General features: G+C 37.2%; 1 protein-coding gene across 1 annotated transcript in view; it reads left to right on the top strand.

The window, feature by feature from the left end:
• Positions 1-12,012, top strand: part of ctdp1 (CTD (carboxy-terminal domain, RNA polymerase II, polypeptide A) phosphatase, subunit 1) — a 124,387-nt gene that overhangs the window by 8,507 nt on the left and 103,868 nt on the right. The window contains exons 6-8 of the mRNA XM_077196536.1: positions 458-548; positions 4,436-4,602; positions 5,252-6,199. Coding sequence (XP_077052651.1) covers positions 458-548; positions 4,436-4,602; positions 5,252-6,199 — 1,206 coding nt within the window. The remainder of the gene's footprint in view (positions 1-457; positions 549-4,435; positions 4,603-5,251; positions 6,200-12,012) is intronic.

The raw sequence follows: 12,012 nt of genomic DNA, 5'->3' as shown, positions 1-12,012 counted from the left end.
TTGCAGGATTTATTTGGCACAGTAGATCTCCTCAGGTTTCTCATTTTCAGGTGTATGTACCACCTTTTGAATGAGACCTACAGAGGTCTCAAGTTTTTGGCATCTTGATATCAGTACTTCTCATAAACCCAGATTCTGTAGTCTGGTTGTGGACAAAACATCAGGAGATAAAACGGAATAAAGGAAATGACTCAACATTTCTGATTTAAAGTCTTGAATTATGTAGGAAGCGCACACAGGAGATTGAAAGCTTGTCAGCGCTGCATCTTTGAAAACATAAAAGCATTGATTCGTTTTATTTTTCCTGTTTTTCCTTTTATTACAGCTGTAAATAGTCTCAATGCGGTCTGAGCGAAATCACTGTGTTTATAGCTCTGCTTCCAGCTCTAATTTACACTTTATCCTTTCCTCTCTCTTTCTCTCACTCATACCACGTTTTCTTTTTTAAAAAAAAAAGGTTTTTTAGACCCTGAAAAGAAACTCTTCTCTCATCGGATCATGTCTAGAGATGAATGCATCGACCCCTACTCTAAGACTGGCAACCTTAGGTGAGGCATGTTTCACTCATTTCAGTCTTACACTTCTGGAGTAGTTTAGCTTCCATTGTCTTTCTTGATATGAAGCATTGTATTCAACTCATTTACACTACCATTCAAAAGTTTGTCTTTGAAAAAAAAATTCACGTTTTGTTACACATTATTTTAAGGTGATGTAGTTACGTTGTACTTACTCAAATAAGTACTGAGTAATATTATTAACTAACTACATGTACTCCTTTTTGAGGTACGGTTAGGGTTTGGTTTAGGGTTAGTTACTTGTAAGTATGCATAATTTACTGTTATTATTATACTAAGTACATTTAGTAAGTTAACATGTAACTATCACCTTAAAATAAAGTGTTACCAAACTTATTCAACAAGGAGGCATTAAATTGTTCAACAATGACAGTAAAGACATTTATAATGTTACAAAAGATTTCTGTTTCAAATAAATGCAAGGAATCATGAAAAAATGTATCAGTTTTCACAAAAACATTTAGCAGCACTACTGTTTTCAACATTAATAATACCAATAAATGTTTCTTGAGCAGCAAATCAGCATATTAGAATAATTTCTGAAGGATCATGTGACACTGAAGACTGGAGTAATGATGCTGAAAATTCAGCTTTGTCATCACAGGAATAAATTACATTTTAAAGCATATTCAAATAGAAAACAGTTTAACAAATGGAATACTATTTCACAGTATTACTGTTTTCACTTTCAAATAAATTAGACTTTCAAAAGCATTAAAACATCGGAAACCCATTATTTTAGTGTCCTTGTTACATATGTTACATGTAGTTAGTATATCAATAACTATACATTTTACATAACTACATGCAACTAACACTAAACCAAACTCTAATCCTATCCCGAACCCTATATTAAGCACATGTAATTAAGTAATACTACTCAGTACTTAAAGGCACACTATGTAACAATTGCACCTTAATATAACAGCTTCAATGTAATTTCGGTGGTAAATAAACTCATAGTAGGATGAATCATCCTGGTAGTAAAGCTTGGGGGGGTCGTCGCTGGAAAAATGTAAGTTTGAGAGGAGCGCCCACGACAAATCTCGCGAGAATCATGACTTGCTTTATGGCAACTACGTCACACACAACAACAACATATGAAGCACGCAGACACTTGCGCGCATTTCAGACGATGGAACAAGCAAAGAAAAAGCGTTCGGAAGAAAGTTTGAAAAGGAAAAGAGAATCTGACCGCGTGAGGAACCGGACAAGAGTCCCACTCGGTTGGGCATTAACTCGTTGGCGCGAGCTAAAAAGCAGCACTGGATGCAACAGCAATGCTGACCTGGCGATCTTGTTGATGGACTAGTAAGTAAATATCTTATTTGTAAACTTGTTTGCGTTCTATATTGTATGTTGTTGCGCTTGCTTGTAGTATGTCATTTTTTACGATGCTGTTCATTCATCCATTGTTGATAATTAGACCAGTCCAATAATTTATCATGAGATTATCATCAGAACAGTTGTCAATATCTCTCAAAGTTATCAGGACACAAATAAAGTTAAATCTAGAAGGTTGTAAAAAGTGTAAACGAGCACAATTTGCAAACTATTATGATAAATTGCAATAATCATGTCTAATGACATCACAGCGGCGAATGTTATGAAATAATGCGACGTACATTTAACTTTATTGATGTCATCTGGCATTTTGCAATGTTTACATTACAATCAAAAAACACAAATGAAATTATACAGTAGTCCTAGACTATAGGCTATTTACTTGTGATTTAGCAGCAATCATGTAAAAACGTTATAAGCCAGCAAACGCGGTAGGCTACTTTATTATTATAAAGTGGTCTCACACTTGACATATAGTTATTATTATCCTTTTACCATCATCAGTAGTTCAGTAGACTATGCAGTAGCCTAATATTTGTATGAAATCGTGAAACATTACCTGGTCAATATCTTCCGAGTCTATCTGTGCCTGTTGCATGCCCGACGGTTCTATTTCCTACCGAACAGGTACCAGTGTGGGGGGTGGAGTGGGGTGGGGGGCATTTACGACAGTGCAAGTATTCCACAGCGACTCTAGGGGTCGCTGTTTGACAAAAACAGAATTCCTGCATAGTGTGCCTTTAAATGTATAATTACACTGTAACAAGGACACCTTAAAATAAAGTGTAACCTAAATATCTTACAGACCCCAAACTTTTGAACGGTAGTGTAACTTCCGCGATGTGATTTTTTTTTTAGGACGGGATTTGATTTTAGTGTTTGATTTGAGCTGTGATGTTATTAGTGGTGTTTGTTCAAGGCAAGGGAAGTTCTTTCTTTCTTTCTTTCTTTTTTTCTTTCTTTCTTTCTTTCTTTCTTTCTTTCTTTCTTTCTTTCTTTCTTTCTTTCTTTCTTTCTTTCTTTCTTTCTTTCTTTCTTTCTTTCTTTCTTTCTTTCTTTCTTTCTTTCTTTCTTTCTTTCTTTCTTTCTTTCTTTCTTTCTTTCTTTCTTTCTTTCTTTCTTAAATTATAAAAGCCAAGCATCCTAAGAGGTTTTCTTGTTAAATATAAAGCTTAGTCAACCTCATGTGAAAATACTGGCAGTTATTTTCTTGACTCCAGCAGTGTGAACAAAGGTTCTCTGCACGAATGCACGTTCACAGAAGAGAACAGCTCTGACTCAACTTAAGACTGATTTCAAGCGCCAATATAAGGTGCAGTCTTGCAGACCCTCTGCTTTTCACCCACATTATATTAATTGGATACTGCTTGATAGACCAAGAATACGGAGAACCGAGAACATTAAACACATTTAGGACTACCTCAATGAAGTAATTTATGCAACATGATCATCTTTATGTTGAATTCAGAGGATTTATGTATTTTTTGAACCTGACATTTTTAGGTGTATTTTTTCCCCTTCTTTCTGAAAAAATATCCCATTTCTGTCAAGCATTTGTCTCTCATGTACATCCTTCATGTTATTTCTTTTGAGGTGAAACACTCTCTGAACCTTGGAGGCTGAATGTTGAACATTTTAATCATTAAATGTATACACATACTATGATATACTATTATAAATATCAGTATTAAAGCATGAATTGTCCTGCTTTGATGACAAAAACGACTGAAGGCTTCCAGGCACAGTCTGTTTTTCTTGTTTTATGCGTTAACTACACTGGAGGAAATCCAGTTCACTTTTCTCATGACAGACTCTTAATATGTGTGGGCTTCATATGGAGCTTTTATACTGACCTTGAATGAAGAACAGACTTACAGAGCAGCCAGTGTCATTCAAAGAATTCAGCTGCACACAGATTACTTTCTTTAGGTCGATAAACCTACAGAAGCCGAGTCTCTGCAACCCAATGCTTCTATTAGTGTGAATGGCGTTGTTTGCCATTTCAAAAATCAAGCTGTTAGAAAGATGTTCAGGGGCTGTTTAGATGTACTAGACATTTACAGATAAATCTATACTCATTACGGTGCATACCCAGTGGCCCCAAACGTGTTTGGATGCTCAAGATACTTCAAAATGTCTGAATAACAAATTATCAAGGTATTTATTCGAAAGGGAGACAGCACAAAAATAATTTTCCAGTGCATTGGGACAGTTTGTGTTTGTCAAACGTTATTTAACATTAGTTAAGGTCATTCTCTACACCTGTGGTTCCTCTGCTTGGACACCTGTGTAAGCTTGAGAAGAACTGAATTCATATATCCACTAGAAATCCCCTTGAGACCAGTTAATTATCCAAACAGTTTTTGGATATAAACAGTATTATGTTAATGTTAATAAATGCTCATTGACATTTTGGTTTTGGCAGGCTGGCACTGTCTGGGTTCTGTTCATTTAGTCCAGCTGCTAAATATGAGCATATACATATGTCAGTATAAAAACTGGTGTGCCTTTTGTAGAAATTTGTTCCCCTGTGGAGACTCCATGGTGTGCATCATAGACGATAGAGAGGATGTTTGGAAGTTCGCCCCCAACCTCATCACAGTGAAGAAATATATCTACTTCCAGGGCACCGGTGACATCAACGCCCCACCGGGCTCACGAGAGGCCCAGATGACCAAAAAAGGTAATGTTCATATTCCTAGTGACTCTATTTAACGTTATAGCTCGGCGAACTGCAAATTAGCCTAAGCTGCCCTAATGTCTTATCCATATAGGCTACCTTCTAAGACAGTATCCTAACCTAAAGTGACTTGTGACGAGCAACTCTGCACGGCACACAAATAGTGCTGCTCATATGAAATGCACAAGAGACTCGACATGCAATTGATTCCAGTAGAGTTTGCTGTTGATTAGCATTCTATTAAAGGATTAGTTCACCCAAAAAAGAAAATTCTGTCATTAATGACTCATCCTCATTTCGTTTCAAACCCGTAAGTCTGTCGTTCATCTTCGGAACACAAATGATCTTTTTGATGAAATTTGAGGGCTTTCTGTCCCTCAGTCCTTTCTGTCCCTTTTGATTTCATCCAAAAGATCTTCTCTTCTTCTTGTTCTATTGAATATATCTTTGCTTATTTAGTAATTTGTTTGTTATTTTCTATGCAAATTTTTATATAAAAAAAAATAGAGCTATTCAAGTCATCTGGTGAATTTATTTTTCATATTGCAAAATATATCTCAGAAAAAAATGTTTTTTCCAATATCGTGCAGCCCTAGAGTTTTAATTGTTATATTAATAATAACCAAGCATTACTTCTGTTACCATGCTGTAGGTAGCCAGGCCGGGCGACCTGCAGAGAACTTGGAATCATCAGGACAGGAGGAACAGAGAAACGGCCTCAGGAAATCCAGCAAAGACAGAAAAACTGGGCATGAGGAGTTGTCCTCTGCCACCACCACTCAGGGAGCTTCAGCCAATGAGAGGACTCACCCCACAGGGGAGAGTGAGAGCAGAGATGACAAGTGTAATGCGAAAATGGAGGGCGAGGGCAGCTCAGGTGTTACATCTACCTCAGGTGAGACTGACATCCCAAACACTGCTCTTGACGCCACTGCCAATGATCTGGATTTTGACCTTTCGAGCGACAGCGAAAGCGAGGGTAAAATGGGATTATCTGACAGTGATGGCGAAGGACAGCCAGTGGACGCTGGGAAAACCAAACAAACAAAAACAGAGGAGTGTAAAAGCAAAGTGGAAGATGGGGATGGGGACAAACCGAGAACAGAGGGGGATGATGTCCCAGAAACAGATCCCGAGGGTCTCAGTGATTTAGGCAACGGCTGTTCTGACAAGAAGGAAGTTGAAACAGAGTCTCAAAACAGTGAGCAGTCAGGTGTCACTATGGGTGAGGAGTCTTTAGATCATAGTATGGAGGATGAGGATGATGAGGAAGAGGAAGACATTGACCAGGACGACCACCTCATTTACTTGGAGGAGGTTTTGGTTCGAATCCACAGTGAGTATTACTCACGCTATGAGGCCTTCCTTAAGAAAGAAAGTTCAGAGACTCCGGACATTCGAAAAATCGTTCCGGAACTGAAAGGCCGCTCGCTGGAGGGCACTACAGTAATTTTCAGCGGCCTGTATCCCACCAACTACCCAATGGAGCGCACGAGGGAGTGGTATCACGCCAAGGCATTGGGTGCCAAGCTTGGCAAGACCTTGGTGCTCAATGCCAAAGACCCTAACCGCACCACCCACCTTATTGCTGCACGTGCAGGTGAGTCACTGTTAGATTCTTTTGTAGGTAGACTATCTGAAGTCTCAATGCTTTCAGTCACAATCAGTGGAAGCTGAAGATATAAGAAAATATTAACATGCATGCTTAAAACACATTAGTAAAGAAGGGATATTTTCAAAAGTGACTAGTCAGCAGTGCTGGGTAGTAACTGATTGCACATTCAGATTCAAAAAATTAAGTGCTTATAATTACAGTACGTGCAAAATTTTTAGGCATGTCGATTTTCTGATCATATTTTTTTCCAGGCACATCTCGACAATTCCAAACCCACATTAATCTTAACTACTATTAATTTTGTATTTAATCATTTATAATTATAAGTGATACATACTTGTTCATGAAGGCTGGAAATGAAAAACGCCTTGAATTGAGGTGTGCAGAATTATTAGGCACTTTTTCTTTTACAGATAAAATAAGCCAAAAAAGAGATTTAACTAAGACTGAAGAGTCAAAAAATATTAAATGCCCATGAGAAGGATGCAATTCTAATGCAATACTAGAAGTTGCAGTTAAGGCATGACCAGTGGACAGTGAAATGCTCATTGGGTCAGCAGGGTCAGACAAAAACAGGTAGAGAAGAAAAGACACGTTAAACGCAAAAGAGTGAAGAATTAAGTGTAAAACCATCAGAAACCCTTTAGTCTCCAGTGCCACCATTTTCCAGAACTGCTAATAATCCTAAAAAAATCCCCCCGCTTAATAAGAATCACAAGTGTAGTAAAATATATGAAGACTGTTTTTTATAGGCTTTATAGACAGACAGATTGAGAGTGACTCTTGAAGGACCAGCACCACAGCCTCTTGTACCACTGTTTGAAGAATTCATCTTCCAGAATCTGGCAGTAAGTTTTGGGAGTTAATTTGTAGTACATTTTTAGTCCATCTCCTACCCTGAAGTCGTTTTGTAGAGATGGACTAAAAAATGTACTTACAAAACATACTGGCAGATTCTGGAAGATGAATTTTTCAAACAGTGGTACAAGAGGATGTGGTGCTGGTCCTTCAAGAGTGAAGATGGTGGGAAATGGTGGCGCTGGAGACTAAAGGGTTCCTGGTGGTTTCACACTTAATTCTTCACCTTAATTCTGAATTCTTTTGCAGTTAACATGTGTCTTTTCTTCTCCACCTGTATTTGTCTGACCCAATGAGCATTTCACTGTCCAATGGTCATGCCTTAACTGCAATTTCTAGTATTGCATTAGTATTGCATCCTTCTCATTGGCGTTTCATAATTTTTGACTTTTTAAGTGTTAGTTAAATCTCTTTTTTGGCTTATTTTATCTGTAACAGAAAACGTGCCTAATAATTCTGCACACCTGAATATAAGTGTTTTTCATTTCCAGCCATCATGAAAAAGTATATATAACTTATAAATGATTAAATGCTAAATTAATGGTAGTTATTAAGATTAATGTGGTTTGGAATTGGCAAAATGTGCCTGGAAAAAAGGTATGATAAAAAAATCAACGTGCCTAATAATTCTGCATGCACTGTAGATTACGTTTTAAAATAATTTAAAATAATCAGACTTAGTTACTTTTTTATTGATTACATGTTATTCTCACAGTGGCAGTAAATAAATCATAATTTATTGATTGTCCACTTTTTTTTTAATTATATTTTCCATTTTCTTTTCTAAACAAGCCAACTACTTGTTTGCGTTCAGAAGGTCATCCAGGTTTGTGGAATTGCAAACACAGACCAGAAAACTAGTAATGAGCCTATCACTGAAAACTGAGATCCACAGAAATCATTTCACTTTTAAGAAGTGTTTTCTCAACACTGCATATCTAATCAGCACTTAACGAACACATTATTATTATTATTTAAATTATTACTCGGTGAGTAATTTAGCCATGTTTACAGTCTTAGGAAGGCTTTTGTCTTTCAAACAGATTAAAATGTACAAATTCACGTCATTTCATATTTAAATGCAATGCAGGTATTCACCAACTTTTTTGTCAGCTGAACCTCTTTGACCTAATATATTTCCACGAAGTACCCACTGAGATTTTAAGGTAATAAATTAGGTCAATAATAAAATTAATTGAATAATAAAATTAAGTTCACCGTCCACTGATGTCGATTAATGGTCTCTTGACATGCAGGTAAACAAAATATTTGTGTTTTATTTTGATAGTTATTTATTTTTATTTTTATTTTTCTTGCAGTAACATCATGTACCCCTTTGTGGAAAACCCTAACGTAATGTAATATTTAATGCACTTTATGTTTTTGATAACAAAGAATGTAATATATTTTCTTTATCTTTGTATTTTATATCAATATGGTAGAAAATGATCCTATTCAAATCAATGTGTTAAATGAGTTGGGTCAAAAGTAAATTATATTACCTTAAATATGTAATGGAATGGATTATGTTACTTACTACAATTTTTGTCATGTAATTTGGTATCAGTAACTGACTACAATTGGTAAGTAATCTACCCAGCACTGCTAATCAGTGGGTTGTCTGAACAACTAGTTGGCCTTAGGGAAGTCCTGAAGGGCTGCATGATTAATATAACGAAATTGGGGTTATGGTCTAGTGCGAATATCAAATCTCAAAAGCTGTGGTTTGATTAAATAAAAATAAATGTATGTGCTGCATGTTTCAGAGCAAAGCGTGGTTCTATTAATTTGCACTTGTGGTGCTCATGATCCAGTGTTTTCATTGTCTCAGCCGCTCGGTTCACAATAAATGTTGCGCCACACGAGCTTCAAATCTGCATCTGAGTTTGGGTTCGCTATAACGTGCATTTGGGATGGAACATGCGTCGACCATCTTCCCATACTTGTAATGAGAAGCGCTTATAAACTGACTGTTGTCAACGAAATAGAAACTTTAAGATTTTCTTGCAAAATCAAAGATTTAACGTTTGCAAATGAACAGCCATAAATTTCAGTATGATAATTTTACAGTTTGTACTAGAGACGTGCGCGGGACTGTTTTTTTTCATCCCGCGCTCGCCCGCCGAATTTCTGACCATTACCGCCCACTCCCGCAACGTATGCGTTACAGTCCCGCCCGCTCCCGCAATATGTATGTCCACTCCCGCCCGCACCCGCAAAACTGGTTAGAATTTATTCCCGCACAATAGGCTTGGGCGGTATCCAAATTTTGATACCGTCAAACCTCCTCCTTTTTTTACCGGGGTATACGGTATTACCGTGACTAATTAAAAATTATGACTTAAGGCTCAGACAGCGTCACCAAACTGTTGGCTTGTGTCTACACCGTTCAGAAACTGAATACCAGATCGAGCATAAAAAACATTTTTATTTTTATTTAAAAAAAAATCAAGGCCAACCCGTGCACGTTGTGTCTGATCCCTGTTGACGGCATTAAATGTAATATGAGCCGTAGCCCTATTTAGACTCGACTATTTTTAATACGTGGGCCGTTATAATATGTTGGCGCCAAATAATTGTTTAACCCAGGTGCTGAGGGAGTGGTAGATATAAATACCATTTATAAATGAGCAAAAATGGGACAATTAATAATATTTAATTATTTTAATTATGACAATTGTATTCATTTTATTAATTCATTTAAATTAAATTAACAAGCAACAAGTGCATTTGTAAATCCGGTGACACGCGTCCATTGATTTTTATTAATACAACTTTTCTGTCAGTGCTGCAAAGATTAAGTTGACGATCGCCATCTCCTAGTGGACGCGCATATATAGAGAGAAATGCAAATCATGGATTACATAATCAGAAGGTATAGGCTAGCCTTTTTCTTTTCGTTTTGAATTGTTTCGTTTAAAGAAATTGACGATTGATATCTCCGTGGTTAACGCGCGTATAGAGAGAAATGCACATCCTGGATTAATCAGAGAGTATGCTGCCTATATTTCTTTTCCTTTTGAATTGTTTCGTTTAAAGAAATTGACGAATAGCCATCTCCATAGTGAACGATAGAGAGAAATGGACATCATGGATTAAATAATCAGAGAGTAGGCTAGCCTATTTCTTTTCGTTTTGAATAGTTTCGTTTAATTTGATGATCGCCATTTCCATATGAACGCGCATAGAGAGAAATGCACATCATGGATTAAATAATCGTCGAGTGGCTTATTTCTTTTCGTTTTGAATTGTTTCGTTTAATGAAATTTCAAGCTTTATTTAGATATCTGTCATGTCTGTGTGAGACACACTGAGTTTCGGTTAATTTATGATGAGATTTCAATGCAAGTGACCGCGGCGCGCCAGGGCACGATCATGTCATGATTATTTTGTCTGCTATATTTGATTCTTATTTATTATTGGTTGATAAAAAAAATATTATTAAAATTAGGATACAATTTATACAAAAAGAAATTCACTTTAAAGAAAGGCCTTTTACAAAATGAAACTTAATTAAGTAGTCAATGTCTGACTCCCGATGCATCCCATCTTACTCGTGCTGTTCAGTTTTCATTATCAACGTAAAAAAAAAATAACATTATAATATTTTAACAAATATAAACGAATGTGCTTATTTAATGAACTCGGGGAAAAATGCATCCTCGCCGCACTGAGTGGGTGGTTGTTTCGGAGATGGGACATTAGGTTAGAGGTGTTTCCATCTCTCGCCGTCACCTTTTTTATTGCAACATTTACAAATTGCCTAGTCAGTATTTACCGCCTCTCCCTTCTCCCTCTCTCTCTCCTCCACACTGTCACTTGATGACAACTATATAAGCATTTTTAGGCATTGAATGAATTATATTTATTTATTATATATAAGTGCCGGTAATGACGGTATTGAAACTGATACCGTTGCTATTTTAAGACCCCGCGGTATACGATATTACCGAAATACCGCCCAACCCTACCGCACAATAATAGAGATGCATTGATTTTGTGTCTTCTCCCGTCCCGCAGGAAAAAACACGTATACAGGTCCTTCCCAAAAAATTAGCATATTGTGATAAAGTTCATTATTTTCCATAATGTAATGATAAAAATTAAACTTTCATTTATTTTAGATTCATTGCACACCAACTGAAATATTTCAGGTCTTTTATTGTTTTAACACTGATGATTTTGGCATACAGCTCATGAAAACCCAAAATTCCTATCTCAAAAAATTAGCATATTTCATCCGACCAATAAAAGAAGTGTTTTTAATACAAAAAAAGTCAACCTTCAAATAATTATGTTCAGTTATGCACTCAATACTTGGCCGGGAATCCTTTTGCAGAAATGACTGCTTCAATGCGGCGTGGCATGGAGGCAATCAGCCTGTGGAACTGCTGAGGTGTTATGGAGGCCCAGGATGCTTCGATAGCGGCCTTAAGCTCATCCAGAGTGTTGGGTCTTGCGTCTCTCAACTTTCTCTTCACAATATCCAACAGATTCTCTATGGGGTTCAGGTCAGGAGAGTTGGCAGGCCAATTGAGCACAGTAATATGGTCAGTAAACCATTTACCAGTGGTTTTGGCACTGTGAGCAGGTGCCAGGTCGTGCTGAAAAATGAAATCTTCATCTCCATAAAGCTTTTCAGCAGATGGAAGCATGAAGTGCTCCAAAATCTCCTGATAGCTAGCTGCATTGACCCTGCCCTTGATAAAACACAGTGGACCAACACCAGCAGCTGACATGGCACCCCAGACCATCACTGACTGTGGGTACTTGACACTGGACTTCAGGCATTTTGGCATTTCCTTCTCCCCAGTCTTCCTCCAGACTCTGGCACCTTGATTTCCGAATGACAAACAAAATTTGCTTTCATCCGAAAAAAGTACTTTGGACCACTGAGCAACAGTCCAGTGCTGCTTCTCTGTAGCCCAGGTCAGGCTCTT

This window comes from Siphateles boraxobius, unplaced genomic scaffold, assembly GCF_051911475.1.
Source record: "Siphateles boraxobius isolate OS27281-9 unplaced genomic scaffold, OSU_SipBor_1 35, whole genome shotgun sequence".
Lineage (NCBI taxonomy): Eukaryota > Metazoa > Chordata > Actinopteri > Cypriniformes > Leuciscidae > Siphateles > Siphateles boraxobius.
The sequence above is the reverse complement of the archived record's forward strand: the minus strand, read 5'-3'. Positions and strand labels throughout refer to the sequence as shown.